The following is a 20,281-nucleotide window of genomic DNA, read 5'->3' as shown; positions in this document are numbered from 1 at the left end:
GACTTATAAACAACTGAGTCATGAACATAGAACTGCTCTACAAATGGAAATGATGCATGTTAGAGTTGTTATTATTGATGAAATTTCAATGGTAGGACACAATATGATAAATTTTATACATAACAGGCTTCAAGAAATAAAAATCATCTAATGAACCATTTGGAGGAATTTCAATTTTAGCCATTGGTGACTTTTACCAATTAAAACCTGTATTTGACAGATACATTTTTCAGGATTCTACACAGTTGTATGGTCCTTTAAGTGCAAACTTATGGAAAGAACATTTTAAAATTTTTGAATTAACAAAAATTATGCGCCAGAAAGAAGATCTTCAATTTGCTCAACTACTAAACCGGTTGAGAGAAGGCAAGCATACTGAAGAAGATATTTCACAAATTAAGCAAAGGGAAATACAACCTGATGAGAGTTTATTAGAAACAATCCCATATATCATGTCAACTAATATAGAAGTTAATGAAATTAACAAAAAGGTTTTGGAAAAACATAGCAAACATTATTCAGTCTACATAACAGTAGCAAGCAATACCGTCAGTTCTGATTTGTCAGAAAATGTGAAAAAAACTATTCTTAAGCAACTGCCCAAAGATCCACAGAAAACAATGGGCCTTTCACATACATTACACATTGCCTTACAACTTCGTTATGATTTAAGTTGCAATGTGGATGTCAATGATGGTTTAACAAATGGCGCAACTGGTGTGGTACAATTAGTTGAATTGATTAACAATACACCTATTATTGTTTGGTTGTTATTTGACAATCAGAGTATAGGACAAACAACCAGACAACAATATAAACACTTATATCATTCACAAATTCAAAATACATGGACACCAATACATGCTATAGCTAGACATTTTCAATACACTAAGAAATTTATTACCATTATACGGAAGCAATTTGCTTTACGCCAAGCATCAGCACGCACTATACATCGCACACAAGGTGCAACTATAGAACCACTTTATATACACTTTAATGACGGCAAGATTCATCATTTGCATTATGTTGCTATTAGCAGGGCAAAATCAATACAAAATGTATGTGTACACAATTTTGATGAAGGTAAAATTTTAGTACATCCACAAGTTAATGAGGAAATGCACAGATTAAGGACAGAAATGCCACTTGAAATACATATCCCACAGTTACATACATACAGTGCACATTTCAATATCATTGCACACAATATAAGATCACTACAGAAAAATTGTACATCTATGATAGCGGATAGGAATATATTACAAGCAGACATTATTTGCTTAACTGAGATCAACACTACAAGGAAGGCTACATCTACTGATTTTACGATACAACAATACCATCACATTATATTTGATAAATGTCATACATACAACACAAACCATGGAATGATTATGGACTACAAAAAAGATTTATTTATATTGCCTATTTATGAGACACATGAAGGGATAGACATTTTACATTTTACTGTACATATTTATAACACGGATTACCTTATTATTATTTTATACAAACCACCACAAAAAAGTATAACTTCTCTTTTGGATTTTATCACAAATATTACGGATTTTTACCCCACACACAAAATGATCATTATAGGGGATTTCAATGTGGATGTATCTCAACAAAATTCTTACTCTAAGCAATTAATTGGATTCTTTGAAGCAAAATTACAATGTCAACAACTCATTAACAGTTACACAACTAACTACCAATCCATTTTAGATCATATATATACGAATGAACAACTACACAACTATGGTACTTTAGAATGCTATTACAGTGATCATAAAGCAATATGGGTTTGTATTTAACATGTTATAACACATTTTATATTTCAGATGATGTCTATTGAAGAAATCATTAACATTAATACCGATGACAACAAACCATATCAGAAACCCATACGAGTTAATGTAATCAACTGCTCTGGAAAAACTACTTACAAAAATGCAAAACAAGAACAGAAAATTCTATTTCATTTGGCTCTAGCAGAGAAAACTGGAACTATGAAATGTACTTGTTATCAAGAAGAATTATACGAGCAAACAAAAAGTAACTGTGGACTACTGATACGCAACTTCATTATCAAAAACAAAACAATTTGTATTACTAAGCAAAGCAAAGTAACAAAATTTCCCGCTATGAAAATTGAGGAGGGCCTTATTCAACAAGCAAAGAACATTTTGCATCCGCCAGCACCATCTGCTTCTCCCATTAAGGAAATCAAACGTGCTAGTCTAAAAAGTCTTATGACCGTAAGTATAAACGCAAACATGTCATCATGTCAACTAAAAAAAAGCATAGTTAGCTTACACACACATTACACCTTTGGTAACTTCACTAACAAGCTAAAAGCACATAGCATTATACACTCTTTCACACTATGTAGAAAGTACGAGGTTTTAAAACTATAATATGCCAGTGCTCTTGCCAGTGTCTCTTTCAGCCACTCTGTCTCTTTCCGCCACTCTGTCTCTTTCAGCCACTCTGTCTCTTTCAGCCACTCTGTCTCTTTCAGCCACTCGGTCTCTTTCAGCCACTCGGTCTCTTTCAGCCACTCGGTCTCTTTCAGCCACTCTGTCTCTTTCAGCCACTCTGTATCTTTCAGCCACTCTGTCTCTTTCAGCCACTCTGTCTCTTTCAGCTACTCTGTCTCTTTCCGCCACTCTGTCTCTTCCCCCAATCTGTCTCTTTCCGCCACTCTGTCTCTTTCCGCCACTCTGTCTCTTTCAGCCACTCTGTCTCTTTCAGCCACTCTGTCTCTTGTAGCCACTCTGTCTCTTTCAGCCACTCTGTGTCTTGTAGCCACTCTGTCTCTTTCAGCCACTCTGTCTCTTTCAGCCACTCTGTCTCTTTCAGCCACTTTGTCTCTTTCAGCCACTATGGGCCATAAGTATGAACGCAAACATGTCATCATGTCAACTAAAAAAAAAAGCATAGTTAGCTTACACACACATTACACCTTTGGTAACTTCACTAACAAGCTAAAAGCACATAGCATTATACACTCTTTCACACTATGTAGAAAGTACGAGGTTTTAAAACTATAATATGCCAGTGCTCTTGCCAGTGTCTCTTTCAGCCACTCTGTCTCTTTCCGCCACTCTGTCTCTTTCCGCCACTCTGTCTATTTCCGCCACTCTGTCTCTTTCCGCCACTCTGTCTCTTTCAGCCACTCTGTCTCTTTCAGCCACTCTGTCTCTTTCAGCCACTCGGTCTCTTTCAGCCACTCGGTCTCTTTCAGCCACTCGGTCTCTTTCAGCCACTCTGTCTCTTTCAGCCACTCTGTATCTTTCAGCCACTCTGTCTCTTTCAGCCACTCTGTCTCTTTCAGCCACTCTGTCTCTTTCAGCTACTCTGTCTCTTTCCGCCACTCTGTCTCTTCCCCCACTCTGTCTCTTTCCGCCACTCTGTCTCTTTCCGCCACTCTGTCTCTTTCAGCCACTCTGTCTCTTGTAGCCACTCTGTCTCTTTCAGCCACTCTGTCTCTTTCAGCCACTCTGTCTCTTTCAGCCACTTTGTCTCTTTCAGCCACTATGGGCCATAAGTATGAACGCAAACATGTCATCATGTCAAAAAAAAAAAGCTTAGTTACCTTACACACACACATTACACCTTTGGTAACTTCACTAACAAGCTAAAAACACATAGCATTATACACTCTTTCACACTATGTAGAAATTACGAGGTTTTAAAACTATAATATGCCAGTGCTTTGCAGTGTACTAGAAATACAAGTACTCTCTACAAATCCTTTTTTAGAAACAAACAATGCAATCTTTTATAAAGGATGTTCAGTTGGGTCCTTAAATATGACACCTTATATTGCCATTCATACAACGCACTAGTACTATGTGTTTTTCCAGTCACTATTTAATACAATGCTTACTTTTTGTGTAGGAAGAGGACGTAAAGACTGTCTTTATCAATGGGCAAGATACTCCACTGAAATCGATTACTTTAAAAGATGCAACAGACTCTGTCTCTTTCAGCCACTCGGTCTCTTTCAGCCACTCGGTCTCTTTCAGCCACTCGGTCTCTTTCAGCCACTCGGTCTCTTTCAGCACTCTGTCTCTTTCAGCCACTCTGTCTCTTTCAGCCACTCTGTCTCTTTCAGCCACTCTGTCCCTTTCAGCCACTCTGTACCTTTCAGCCACTCTGTACCTTTCAACCATTCTGTACCTTTCAACCACTCTGTACCTTTCACCCACTCTGTACTTTTCAGCCACTCTGTACCTTTCAGCCACTCTGTACCTTTCACCCACTCTGTACCTTTCACCCACTCTGTACCTTTCACCCACTCTGTACCTTTCACCCACTCTGTAACTTTCAAACACTCTGTAATTTTCATCCACTCTGTAACTTTCAGCCATTCTGTAAATTTCAGCCATTCTGGACCTTTCACCCACTCTGGACCTTTCACCCACTCTGGACCTTTCACCCACTCTGTACCTTACACACACTCTGTAACTTTCAACCACTCTGTAACTTTCAGCCACTCTGTAAATTTCAGCCACTCTGGACCTTTCACCCACTCTGGACCTTTCACCCACTCTGGACCTTTCACCCACTCTGTACCTTACACACACTCTGTCCCTTACAACACATCTGAACCTTTCACCCACTCTGCACCTTTCACCCACTCTGCACCTTGGAACAACTCTGCATCTTTCACCCACTCTGCATCTTTCACCCACTCTGTACCTTTCACCCACTCTGTACGTTTCACCCACTCTGTACCTTTCACACACTCTGTAGCTTTCACGCACTCTGTAACTAGCACACACTCTCCCTCACAAACAAAATATCTCTCTTTCACACTGTACTTACACAAAACATAAAGTATAAAAATGTACTAACTAATTGTTGCATTTGTTTTCTCTCAACAGGTAACAGCCCCACCACAGGAAAAGATTGACATTCAAATTTATGGCGTCGAAAGCACCAAAGATGAAACTAGTATTATAACTATTAGGGTGACAAACACAGACATTTATCAATCAATGCCCATAGAAAATGAAATACTAATTAAATGGTTTATGTTAGATGATGATGTTGACAACATTGGAGATGCGCTTGTACATTTTTTGCCGCAAACTTTTGAAGTGGTGTTTTGTAATGGGAAAATCATAAATATTGTAAAAGAGAAAGACGATGACGACATATGTTCAGACTAAAAATCGCATGTTGGCAGGCTATCACATTTTTGTACAAAGTTTAAAAATAAATATTTGTGTGTTTTAAAAAAATAAAAAGGTGTGAAATACAAATTATAAACCTCTATGGTATTTTTTTTCCCTAAAGAAGAAAAAATATAACTACTAATACACTCAATTAATACAACATAGACACACCCACATGCAACAATCAGGCAATCCATCTGACATACAAAAAACACAACAAAATACACACACTCTGTAGCTTGCACCCACTCTGATGCTTTAAGCCACTCTGCATCTTTCAGCCACTCTGCATCTTTCAAACACTCTGCATCTTTCAGCCACTCTGCATCTTTCAGCCACTCTGCATCTTTCAGCCACTCTGCATCTTTCAGCCACTCTGCATCTTTCAGCCACTCTGCATCTTTCACCCACTCTGCATCTTTCACCCACTCTGCATCTTTCACCCACTCTGCATCTTTCACCACACACATTTACAGCTATAAAAGCATGCTTTGGTGCTGTTGAGTACTGCAGTAGTATGTATGAATGACACTGTTGGTGTGCTAAATACGGCTGTGCTGGTGCAGAGTGATGCTGTGTTGTTGCTCAATGTTACTGTGGGGGTGCATAATAATAATGTGGTATTGATGAGTGTTGCATTGGTGGACATCAGTGATGCCGTTGTTGGGAGAAGTGCAACTGTTGTGGTGCTGAGTTATGCTGTGGTGGTAATCATTGAACACCAACAAAGCACCACTCATCACCAGCACAGAACCACACATCACAACAACAGCATTACTAAGCACCACACTAACATCACTCAGCAACACACCATCATCACTCTACACCACCACAACAGCATCATTCAACAACAACACACTATCACACTACAACCACACACAAACACTTAGCACCACAGCACCACTCATCACCAATACAGCATTACTCAGCAGACAAACGTCATACAATCAGAACATGTACGCTTTTAACAGGCACACACACCAACAGCTATCAATGGACGCTTTCACCAGGCGTACACACACAACAGTCATCAGTACTGCAGTAGTATGTATAAATGAGACTGTTGGTGTGCTAAATACGGCTGTGGTGGTGCAGAGTGATGCTGTGTTGTTGCTCAATGTTACTGTGGGGGTGCATAATAATAATGTGGTATTGCTGCGTGTTGCATTGGTGGACATCACTAATGCCATTGTTGTTGGGAGAAGTGCAACTGTTGTGGTGCTGAGTTATGCTGTGGTGGTAATCATTGAACACCAACACAGCACCACTCATCACAAGCACAGAACAACACATCACAACAACAGCATTACTAAGCACCACACTAACATCACTCAGCAACACACCAGCATCACTCTACACCACCACAACGGCATCATTCAACAACAACACACTATCACACTGCAACCACACACAAACACTTACCACCACAGCACCACTCATCACCACTACAGCATTACTCAGCAGACAAACGTCATACAATCAGAACATGTACGCTTTTAACAGGCACACACACCAACAGCTATCAATGGATGCTTTCACCAGGCGTACACACACAACAGTCACCAGTACTGCAGTAGTATGTATGAATGAGACTGTTGGTGTGCTAAATACGGCTGTGGTGGTGCAGAGTGATGCTGTGTTGTTGCTCAATGGTACTGTGGGGGTGCTGAATGACAAGGTGGTATTGCTGCGTGTTGCATTGGTGGACATCACTAATGCCATTGTTATTTGGAGAAGTGCAACTGTTGTGGTGCTGAGTTATGCTGTGGTGGTAATCATTGAACACCAACACAGCACCACTCATCACCAGCACAGAACAACACATCACAACAACAGCATTACTAAGCACCACACTAACATCACTCAGCAACACACCAGCATCACTCTACACCACCACAACAGCATCATTCAACAACAACACACTATCACACTACAACCACACACAAACACTTACCACCACAGCACCACTCATCACCACTACAGCATTACTCAGCAGACAAACGTCATACAATCAGAACATGTACGCTTTTAAAAGGCACACACACCAACAGCTATCAATGGACGCTTTCACCAGGCGTACACACACAACAGTCATCAGTACTGTAGTAGTATGTATAAATGAGACTGTTGGTGTGCTAAATACGGCTGTGGTGGTGCAGAGTGATGCTGTGTTGTTGCTCAATGGTACTGTGGCGGTGCAGAATGATAAGGTGGTATTGCTGCGTGTTGCATTGGTGGACATCAGTGATGCCGTTGTTGGGAGAAGTGCAACTGTTGTGGTGCTGAGTTATGCTGTGGTGGTAATCATTGAACACCAACACAGCACCACTCAACACCAGCACAGAACCACACATCACAACCACAGCATTACTAAGCACCACACTAACATCACTCAGCAACACACCAGCATCACTCTACACCACCACAACAGCATCATTCAACAACAACACACCATCACACTACAACGACACACAAACACTTACCACCACAGCACTACTCATCACCACAACAGCATTACTCAGCAGACAAACGTCATACAAACAGAACATGTACGCTTTTAACAGGCACACACACCAACAGCTATCAATGGACGCTTTCACCAGGCGTACACACACAACAGTCATCAGTGCATCCCTTCACCAGGCATACACCCACACAAGCAGGCATCAGTCCACGCTTTCAACAGTCACACACACCACCGGCCGTAAGTGCACGCTTTCTACACATTGTTTAACGTAGCACACACAATTACAGCTATACAAGCATGCTTTGGTGCTGTACAGTACTGCAGTAGTATGTATGAATAACACTGTGGGTGTGCTAAATACGGCTCTAGTGGTGCAGAGTGATGAACTGATGTTGATCAATGGTACAGTGGGGGTGCAGAATGATAATGTGCTATTGCTGCGTGTTCCATTAATGGACCTCAGTGATGCCGTTGTTAGGATCAGTGCTACTGTTGTGGTGCAGATTTATGCTGTGGGGGTAATCATTGGACAACACTCTACAACGACACTGCAGCACTCATCACCACCACTCATCACCACTACAACATTACTCACCAGACAAACGTCACAGAAACAAAACATAAACAGTGCATACATACTACCAATAAAAAAAATTACATGTGAAAAACAAAAGGACAATGCAGAGCGGCGACACAAAACACGTACGGCGAAACGCAAAAGAAAACTAGCCAACAGCGACATAAAGAATTTCTTTGACAGGAGGCGAGATCAGACGGAAGTACACTACAGGACCCGCATACCAAAACTACATGCGCAAACATAACTCAATGCATGGCAAAAAGACGAACTAAATAGCAGCCATTTATAACATGAAAAAACACACTCTAAAGAAAGGAGCCGGACAGAAACTAAGTGCGAGCAAAGCAAGACCCCAAACAATAATTAGATTCACATCACAAAAAGCTACTTCATAGCCAAAAGTGTAACAACTCACAAAGGCACTCTTTAATAATATAAAAATAAAATAGTTATTACTTGTCGATCGTAGCAGCTCATTCTGTGAAATGTAGAGAATAAAAAAACAACACACAAAGAGAACATAAACAGTGCATACATAGTACGTGTAACTAAAACAATAAAAAAAAAAAAAAAAGGCCAGAGCATAGCGGCGAAACTAGTCACATACGGGTCAAAACCACACAAAAAAAGCCATGTCGGAGAAAATATAAACATCAGAGTGCGAGCTCAGGCGAAACGAAACTACAGGAACTGCATACCAGGAAGACACTAGCAAACATTAGTCAATGCATGGCGAACAATCAACTTAAAGACGAGCCAGTAATAGCATAAATAACAAGAAAACTGTCAGACACAAGGCAAGTGCGACTGAAATAATTGGAAAATCCAAAATTACATTACAGTCACAGCAATAAAAACTTATACAATTTTAAGGAGCAAAAAAAAATCACTCTTTATATTTCTTTTTTCAAAAAAGGCAATTACCTGTCGGTCGTAGCACATCAGTCACTAAAGTATAGAAATCAGACAAACTACACACAAACAGCCACAGTGCATACATAATATGTTGAACACAAAACGTAGCACTGCAATTGCCTACATAGTAAACGCGAGACAACACTTTCAGAAATTCTTTTTTAAAACATATATATATAAGAATTAAATTTCACACATAAAACATTACATAAACAAACAATAATTGGTCTTACCTGCAAATACACACGGAAGATATACGTAACTGACGTTAGCGTCAAAAACGTGCCACAAGTATGACGTATTACATTCAAATATTCGACGATAACAATTTGTGTAAGCACTTTCGACAAATAATATATTTAATAAACTCATAAAAATGAGATATTAATTAAAATAACAGATATCAAGGGAAAAACCAATAAAAACACAAGACAATCAAACATCTTTATAAAAATGGATTTTTGAGAATAAAAACAGTATGTTGCACCAACTCGCACATATGCTAAAGGTCAAATAGCAATACATAGAAAAAATACATAATAAAAGGAATACACATAACCATATACTACTTAAATACATAATCGAAACTTTCCCATTCAAAAACTTCTAGTATTGCCAAAGATAATAAACAAGTACATACCAATAATATAACAACGTTAAAAATTTAAAACACATAACACATACAAAAATATACATTGCTATATATAACATTTTTAAACATTACAATTATTACAGCGTCTATCGTTTACAAGAGGACAAAAGTATATTCGAAGTAGACGGGAGAAAATACACAAGTCGCAATACAAAAAAAACAATAATACATCATAATAAAACACTACTACTAATAAGTATATACACACAAGTAATCATACATTCACATTCATGTAGTAAATGTTATTAAAATGATATCTTACCTGTCAAACGACGCAGCAACAACAACGGAAGAAGAACACGCCTTTACCGCACCAACATTCACACCAATCTGGAAACTTCCCCGTTGACGCACGTCAAACGCAACGCTACGTCAAAAAACGTAGCGCTGCGATTGGCTAAAAATTACTTCACTGTAAACATTACATCACCATACAAAAAATGACTAGAGCGCTAATCTCCCTTACGTAAAAAACGTAAAGGGAATACATAGCGTACGTCAGTTTTACATAACACAAATAAAACACTGTTTAAAAACATTCACTAAACACTTATTATACCAATACACATACACAAAAAACGCACACACATTACATCAAAATAAACATTAACACATGCAAAAGACTCACATATGCCAATCACACATGCAACTCCACTCACACATGCAACGCCACTCACACAATCTACGCCACTCACACATGCAACACCAATCAAACATGCAACGCCACTCACACATGCAACGACACTCACACCTGCAACTCCAATCAACAACGCAACGCCACTCACACATGCAACGCCACTCAACAGAGCAACGCCACCCAACCACGCAACGCCCCTTACCAATGCCACTCACACATGCAACGACAATTAAACATGCAACACCAATCACAAAAGCAACAACACTCACACATGCAACGCCACTCAAACATGCTACGCAACTCAACAACGCAACGCCAATCAACAATTCAACCCCACTCAACAACACAACGCCACTAACCACGCAACGCCATTCAAACACGCAACGACACTCAATCAAGCAACGCCACTCAATGCAACGACACTCAACAACGCAACGCCACTCACACATGCAACGCCACTCAACTAAACAACGCCACTCAACAACGCAACGCCACTCACACATGCAACGACGCAACGCCACACACACATACAAAGCCACTCAAAAAATCAACACCGCTCAACAAAGCAACGCCACTCAACAACGCAACGCCACTAACACATGCAACGCAACTCCACAACGCAAAGCCACTCAACAACACAACGCCACTCAACGACGCAACGCCACTCAATCACGCAACACCACTCAACAACGCAACGCAAGTCAACTACGCAACGCCACTCAACAATGCAAAGCCACTCACACATGCAACGCCACTCATAAATGCAACGCCATTCAACAAGGCAACGCAACTCAACGACACAACGCCACTCAACCAGGCTACGCCATTCACACATGCAACGCCACTCACACATACAATGCCACACACACATGCAACGCCACTCACACATGCAACGCCACTCACACATGCATCGCCACTCACACATGCAACGCCACTCACACATGCAACGCCACTCACACATGCAACCACACTCACACATGCTATGCCACTCACACATGCTAAGCCACTCACACATGCTACGCCAATCACACATGCAACGCCACTCACACATGCAACGCCACTCACACATGCAACGACACTCACACATGCAACACCACTCACACATGCTACGCCACTAACACATGCAACGCCACTCACACATGCAACGACACTCACACATGCAACACCACTCACACATGCAAAGCCATTCAAACATTCAACGCCACTCAACAACGCAACGCCACTCAACAACGCAACGCCACTCACGCATGCAATGCCACTCACACATGCAACGCCACTCACACATGAAACGCCACTCACACATCCAACGCCAATCACACATGCAGTGCCACTCACACATGCTACGCCACTCACACATGCAACGCCACTCACACATGCAACGCAACTCACACATGCAACGACACTCACACATCCAACGCCAATAACACATGCTGTGCCACTCACACATGCTACGCCACTCACACATGCAACGCCACTCACACCAATGCAGTAACAGTTTTACCCACACAGAACAACTTTCAAACACACAACGCCACTCACACCCACGCAAGCCCACTCTCAAACACACAACGCCACACTCACCCATGCAATGCTAATCACACACGCAACGCAACTCACACATGCAACGCCACTCACACACGCTACGCCACTGACACATGCAACGCCACTCACACATGCAACAACACTAACACATGCAACGCCAGTCACAAATGCAAAGCCATTCAAAAAGGAAACGGCACTCAACAAGGCAACGCCACTCAACTACACAACACCACTCACGCATGCAACGCCACTCACACATGCAACGCCACCCGCAATCACACTTACACAACATCACCCTCACACACCATCACACACCTTCAGCCTCACACACACTCACTCACACTCACCCGGGAGGACGCTCAGCTTGCAGGGCTCTGCTTCTATCCCCTGCTGCACTCTCCTGCTCTCTAGAAAGGTGGCCTAACTAAAAAATCATGTGGCATTCCAAATGCTATAGGTGACACATTCACCAAAATTAGAACTATTGGCATTGTAAATTACAAATCTATCAATGTAGCTATTTGGAAAATTACACACAAAAAAATAATAAAACATTTACCACACCAATAGCTCAAACTTTTCTAATGCGAGACCTATTGCATTTCCAATGCTTGTTGAAAATAGGGATCACAATTGCGTCTAGCCAGGTGGGGATAAACCTATGGCTGTTACAACTATTCAAAACATTTGTTAGGAGCGGGCCCATAACTCAGTATTAGACTTATATACATTCACTGGCACACCATCAGGTCCTGGGGCTTTCCCTGCAGCACTCTCGTTAATGGCTGTTAGGGCTCCTTCTTCATAGGAGATTTCAATATTCAAGGGGAAAGATGTAATGTGCGCATTAACATCTCCCTCTACTGCAGCAGGAATTCCCTCGCTCTGGATTAAAGCTTCATCCTTATAAAGGTCCTTAAAATAATTTAAGAAAGGAGACCGTAACAGTACCACCTGCTACGGGCCGATATCCCTTATCGACTCTGTGGTCAAGGTCGTGGGAGGTGTAATCTTGAATATACTGACATCCTGGGCTGACGCAAACAGGGTCATCTCTAGAATACAATATGGGTTTCCGGCCAGGTCACTCTACATTGGTACAATGTCTCAATCTGTATATAGTCTTGGGGAAGTACACTATAGCAAGGCGCGGCACTGTCTACATGGCGTTCATGGATCTCTCCTCCGTGTTTGACTTTGTCAACCTGGGGAAATTGTGGGAGTCCATGGGCGCCATGGGGGTCGAGCCGGCTTTGGTTAACTTCCTGAGGGACCTGCACCGGGACACAAAGGCCAATGTAAGATATTCACAGGACCTTGAGGTGTCCAGGGATTTTGGCGTTCACAGAGGTGTAAGGCAGGGCTGTATCCTGGCCCCCTTTCTTTTTAACTTGTATATTAACGATTTGGAAGAGTGCCTGGTTAGCACTGGAGTTGATTACCCTTATGTCGGCGAAAGGGGTCTACCGGTTCTGCTATACGCAGACGACACCATCCTTTTAGCAAGAACTGCCAGAGGTCCCTATTAAGTGCCTTCCACAGTTTCATGGCTGCCCGTGATTTATCTATTAACAACAGCAAATCTTACATCATGCAGGTGGGGCAGCACACCAAGAAACAGTACCCTTTTATGGTTAATACAGAGAAGGTACCTATGACGAACACATTTTCTGTCCTGGGAGTCTTATTTGACGACCAGTTAAAATGGGGACCACTGCTTCAAAGGAAAAGGGGAGAGATTACGCGGGCGAACTCTGCTATCTTTAATTTTGCCAAGAAAATGGGCAAGCATCCGAACGCTGCTCTACTAAAAATCTACCAGGCAAAAAGTTTCGCTTCAGGCAGCTACGGTAGTGAACTCTGGGGGTATGTGGCGGCTGACGGCATAGGGGTGGTTGAGAATAACTTTTTAAAACAGCTCCTGGGGGTACCAAAAGGAACCCCTAATCAAATAGTCCACGAGGAAACCGGTACACTGTTTATTAACGATATTATAGCACTACGGCCATTAGTTTTTTGGCTAAAGTGCTGGCTTAAAAATGACCTGGTCCTAAATCACCTGCTCTTAAAAGATGTCCTGACCATGGATCACATGCTCAAAATTCCATGGTTAAAATATTTGAAAGACTGTTTTTTTGCATTAGGGCGCCCGGATCTTTTTTCGAATCCAGATTCGATTGCTCTTACCGATGTGGAATTTGTGAAGAAATCCTTTTCCTCAATAAAGCAAATGAATCGTGGTGAGGTGGAATTGATTAAACCCAGTGTCCGTAAACATATCATGTTGAAAACGACACCCTTACCTTACAAGGTCCATATCGGGGTATGAGTGTTTTTTGCTGATAAGGTTCGGGCTGGACTATTACCATCTTTTATTAGCTGTCCCGAGGGGCTATCAAAGAGGTCAAGTGTTATCGTCCTGCGGCTGCGACAATGAGTCTCCGCAGGACCTGGTACACTTTTTATTTGTTTGCCCCCTTTATGAGGTACCACGGAGGTTTTTCTTAAAGCCCCTTTTTAAAGTACATAATTTTACCCAGGTGCGCCCAGCCCTCTGTTATCTACAATTGTTGAAGCCTGAAAGCACTTTGTTTTTGATTGTTTTTTTAAAATCAGCCTTAAAATCTAGAAACAGTAGGGCGACTTAATTATCTGTCAAATTGCTGCTATTCCCATATTTGTTTCTGAATGGCTGTTTCTTCCCAACACATTTGAAAACATTTTTATATGGAATGTTTTTAAATGTATGTTTTTTTTCTTTTTTTTGTCTATACATTATGTTTTAACAATGGATTATATTGACTGTGGTAATATTGCTTTTATGGTTTTCTATCTCAAAAAAACAAATAAAGTATATATTGAATTGAATTGAATTGACTAATTTATCTTCCGCAATTGCCACGTCGATAATATCGGTTTCCCTGTATACGAAAAAGGGAGCATTAACAGCCCTCCAGAAACCCGTATTATCCTTTGTTATACACGCCTATGCCGGTGGACTCACGCTGGAAGTCCACACAGAAATTCATCCACTTCTATTTACTGAAGAATTAAATAGCTTGGCCGTTAATTGTGGTTTTTATTGTGCCTATACTATGCGGCATATAATAATTAGGCCTAGGCAAAGCACTACGCTACGCTGGCGTAGTTTGCGAAGTTTGTGCAATTTTGCACTACGCGAACTGCACGTAGCACAGTGCGAACACTCGTAGCGTAGTGCAGCGGTCATTTTTTGCTTGCTCGCGGTCCTGAACGTCAAGTTCGCGACCGCGAGCAAGCAAAATGTCATCCTCGCGAGACTTTTTGCTTCTTCGCAATCAGCAACATCAAGTTCGCGAGCATGGAAAGTAAACCTCCCGGCGAGATTCTCAATGCAGGTAGGTCAGGTTTCTAATTGCGATTGGTCCCGCATGCTCACGACCGCTCGCGATGAGAAACTACCAGTCTGAGCTGAGAAAGCTGCAGCTCGAGTAAAAATCTACTCGAGCGGCAGAAAAGTACAGCTCGCACTGTGCAAGATGCCGTTTTCAATGATTGCACAGTGCCGGATGCTTGTCTGCACTGTGCAATCATTGAAAATGACATCTTGCACAGTGCGAACATGCTACTATGCAGTTCGCGTAGTGCTACGCGTAGTTCGCGTAGTGCGAAGTGCACTTCGCGTAGCGCTACTTCGCGAACTACACCCACCCCTAATAATAATAGATTCCTGGCACGTTTAATTTCCATTTCATTCTAGTATTATTCAGAAACTGAAGACAAGCATTGCAGACTTCCTCATCTCCATCATATTTTTTTAACATAGTAATTTTCTACTATTTTACCAAACAGATCTCCTTCATTACACACCATCTATAGATCCTTAAGTATCTCTCTGAGGTTTGAAGGGGGCCTAGGTAGAAACCAATACAACAAGGGCTTTGAGATTCCTGCGCCACTTCCGTCTATCCTCTTCACTGCCTGTAAAATAAATCGTAAATATGGTATTTGTAAAGCGCAAACTAATCACCTCTAAGGGTCTCAAGGCGCTGGGGGACATCGGGGATATTAAGTAAGTTATTGCCCGGAGTCACTTAAGGTTGAGCTGAGCTGCCGGAGTCAGCCTTTCTAGCCACTGGTCACACCTCTGCCACATCCAAGATGTCTCCTCAGTGCTCCCTTCCCCAACTGTGTTTAATAGCCACCAGCATGGATTATGGATTTAGGGCACTATTAGGTTTGGTCGATAGGCTACTCGGTCAAACCCTGACAGAAACCATGCCTGCTATTTTAGCCCGTTTGTTGCTTCGAACGTTCTGCGCCAGTGCTGAACGTTTGAAGAAACGGGTCGGCCAACGGACGTGCGCAGCACTGGCAAGGTAGTGCTCACAATGACCGTTGGCCGACGGCAGCACTAAAGGGGTTAAAAGTGCCAAACTCAAAATAAGGATCTTAGGGCCCGGTGTACAGAGCAATCCGTGAATCAGGCCATTTGTGACCTTAAAAAAGGTACATACATGTGGCCCTTAGTCATTTATTGTTTTCTTAAAAGAAAAAAACACCTAAAACTCACAATTGGGATTTTTATTTGCTACTTTCCTCATTACTTTGTTTTCCGCACATATTACATTCTGCATTTTTTGATGCATTTAGAGAAGGACTGTGTCTGTGGCATCTATAAAGACTGTTTGTTCACCCCTCCCCACCTAGTTGCTTGTCCATAGTTTTGTTTGCACAATCTATGGGCTATTAAGGCATGTCCTATGCTGGTCTGTTAAAGGGTAGCTTCTCAGCATATTCCAAGAGATTGTTTTTCATCATTCGTTCTGGTTGTCCAGTTTACAAATAAGGATCCCATAATATTTGCATGAACTGCCAGGCCTTCGCTGAGAAAAGGGGAGGAAGGACAGTTGCCTTCCAGTCCCCCGGCACCAGACATTTTGGAACAGACAGCCAGGGAAAGACATGGAGAAAAAAAAGTTTTTTTGTTTTTCTACATCAGGTGCCTTGAACCTCCAAGACGATGAGCGCTAATCCTGAACTGAAGAGTTGTGATTTATAGGGGACATCTTGGATTGCTCAGGCTGATTCTAGGTTGGCAGTGTTTGTACCAAGCATGTCAATCAATCAATCAATCAACCAGGGGGCTTATAAAGCACGCTACTCACCTGTGAGTGTCTCAAGGTGCTAGGGGGAGGGGGGCACAGCACCAGGTCAGCCGAAAAGCCAGGTCTTGAGGCTCCTCCTGAAGGTGTGCTCACCTTACCAAGAAGTATCAATGGCACTTTTAGCTCTCTACACACTGAGGAAACCAAGGGTTGCAACCTTCCGTCTATCAGAAGATAGCATTTTGCGACCCAATTGGGAATCGCTAACAGTGTCTCTGACACTGTTGTACATTCTAAATTGCAAATTACAATTTGTGACTTGCAATCGAGCGCAAAGAGTCTCAATTTTCAGTGGTCGTACATCTGGCCCCAAGTACCCCAATATTAAAGCCTAAAATATTGACCAACAACAATATTGACTTGCACAATATTATCAAGGTAAGTAGCTGTGGAGTTAGAATAGTATGGATATCCTAAAAAGTGATGGATGTCCTCTCTGCACTATTAACAGTGTATAGTGCCTCTTAACACACTAAATAGGACAGACAGGACATCAGCTGCTTTTTTGGTAGTTTTCTCGCATTTTTCAAAGTACAACCCACCTAACTACACACGTTTTAGCATCCTTTCCCAGCTCCAGGCATTTCAGTTTGATGAACCCCAGAACCCTTCCCTAGCCCAGCTCATCATGCCTTAGTTTTGTTTGATGAAGATTAGGAAATGTGCTCATCCTAATGATGCTTAATAAAATAATCCTCAGCACCCCCTTCAAGGTCCATTGTTCCGAGCTCGATGAATCTTAGAACCCTTCCCCTGCACCAGCTTTCCTAGTCTAGGTTGAATGAAGCCCAAGACCTTCCCCTTAGCCAGTCCTTGGAGATCAAGCCACAGGATCATCTCTCTTCCCTGATTTCTCCATTGCTGCAATGTTTGCTTACTATGTAAGTGAAGGATTTAATCTGGTTCTCTATGGCCGGGTCACTGCTCTTCACATTGAAGTTCACATTCAGGTTGTCACCCGCTTTCAGATCAATGGCTTTGGCTCCAATGTGGAGGTAGTTCTTGGATACTCCTTGAGCCTTGTAAGCGATTGCGTTCACTGTTGCCCTCGCCTGTAGATCATACTGGTACAAAGGATGTTTTGTGGCAACCTGAAAAATTAAGATTATCATTGTTACATCACTGTTTGAAGAAACACTGGCTTGCAATCTTATCCAGATGTGCCAACTGCCGAACATTACTCTAATGTAACAGCGCTGTGAGCCTGTGATTCCTCTGTGTCAGTTTGTGGCTTTGCCCTTAGCTTCGCAATGTTTGCTTTGTATCCTATTTCCCAACCCCTTGGTCTTTAATCAATTCACAACAACACAAAGATAAGTTCTAAACTCAGACAACTCAACACTTCAGTGTCTGTTTCACATTCTGTCCCTCATTTCTTTGCTTTCAGCTTATTAGGGAGTCTTTCCCTCGGCTCCCTAATATCTGCTCTGTAGATTTTTCCTCAACCTTCAGTTGCTTTCCTCACGGTGTTAACTCACCCCTCAGTAGCTGTGCTCCTCTCTGTCCACAGCACCTGAGTAACCTCAGATGCCTGGCTCTATCACTTGCATTGTCCATGTGCTAGAAGTGTACATCTGCACATGAGGCTCGTCCTTCAGTGTGAGGGGAGTTTGTAAGTGTGTGTGTGTGTGTAACAGTTGTCGATATATGCAAGTGACAGATAAGTGGCCCGGTAAACTGCAATCCTTGTGCAAACACATGGCATATAAAGAGTGAAAAAGATCCAGAACTACTACAACATGTGAATTTTGCATTGGTCAAAACCAAAATCTGCATGCTATGCACAATATTCAGGGCAAAAACTCAGGATACATTTTAGTTATGGTACCTAATACATTGTGAACAACTCAGTGTTGGATTATATCTGATGCAATTATTATTCCATCCGATCCTGGGGCACTAATAATCAGGCCCCAAAAGTGAGAATTATCCCTCTCTGTTTGAGTCATCACTCTGAGTATGAAGATGTTACTCAGTTAGTGACCGCAATGCCTCTGTGTGATGAATGTCTTTCTTTGTGTGAGGTATGGTGTTTCAATTTCAGCATTCCATTACTCACAGAAATGGGTAACTCTTCAATATTGGAAGCTGTGTTTATTGTCAACGTAGTGGTCCCATCTGCCTGAGTACTCCCTTCAATGTTTCCAGGGGTAGCAACTACTGGGACACGGTGAGCAGGAGAGCCATCAGGGTTTGTAACAAAGACCTGAAAAGAAAACAGAACTTGGTGAGGTCTGCTCTGTGACTAGCGCTTAGATAATCCAACACAACAGCTATCCCACTTCCTGACTGTTTTGTTTTATTTTGAAACGTTGCCCCAAAACACAAGAAAAATGTGTAACCATAGCTAGGCGTTAGACATCTAGCCAACCACCAACAAAGCAGTCTACTTAACCACAACATAGCACTGTATGTCTTGCGATGTGTTCGCTCTGAGCATAAAAAGCACAGAAAACACAAATAACAGCTGTATTAGTCATGATAGACAACACAATCTTAGGGACTAGATCCAACATTCCCATACCAATGTCCTCCTAACCTACAAAAGACACTAATCTCAGATCAGGAGAAGTGTGTACACAGACCCACCAAATCAAACCCAAAAATTGCAGCGACAACTACAGCAGTGGAACTATTCCCTCTGCAAAATTCAACGTGGTGAGTCCCTCACACATTCCAAGCAACTTCTTCCACCAAGGAATCAATTTACATATTCATTTGTGTCACCGTAAGCCTAGAAGGGGAACAAGCAAAATCTTATTGCTCAACGTGTTCAGTTCTTTGTAAAGTACAGCAAGATGCCCATGTTCCTCGGCCAAATTCTGTGGCACAGATGTGTGGATAGCAATATCTGATCTTCCCCACAGAGGATCCCCTTCTGCAGTACTAGCTATTTCAGGATCCCGTCCCTCGTTCCCACCATGTCAATAAGAATTATCATCTTTTCCACTTCCTCATAAGTGTTACTTAAACCTTCAAGGGTCCGATGTGTCTTTTCTGCTTAATTCTGTGGAGATAGTTGTTGTGATCCTGCAGCATCTTCACATGTGTCCCTTTCTTAAATTATCTAGAACTTCCACTCTGGCTTCCAGCCTCATCCACATTCTCAACTGAGGAATTTGATTCTGCCTTTGGTGCTACAGGGCCACAAG

The 20,281-nt window shown here is 42.0% G+C and overlaps 1 protein-coding gene across 1 annotated transcript in view; it reads right to left on the bottom strand.

Moving 5' to 3' along the window:
• LOC147748679 (A.superbus venom factor 1-like) overlaps positions 1-20,281 on the bottom strand; it is a 1,557,217-nt gene that overhangs the window by 820,171 nt on the left and 716,765 nt on the right. The window contains exons 11-12 of the mRNA XM_086963549.1: positions 19,189-19,335; positions 18,008-18,220 (exon numbers count right to left, since the gene is read on the bottom strand). Of these exons, the coding sequence (XP_086819675.1) occupies positions 18,008-18,220; positions 19,189-19,335 (360 nt within the window). The remainder of the gene's footprint in view (positions 1-18,007; positions 18,221-19,188; positions 19,336-20,281) is intronic.

Source organism: Lissotriton vulgaris, chromosome 1_1, assembly GCF_964263255.1.
Source record: "Lissotriton vulgaris chromosome 1_1, aLisVul1.2, whole genome shotgun sequence".
NCBI lineage: Eukaryota > Metazoa > Chordata > Amphibia > Caudata > Salamandridae > Lissotriton > Lissotriton vulgaris.
Note: the sequence above shows the minus strand (reverse complement) of the source record. Positions and strands in the feature narration are given on the sequence as shown.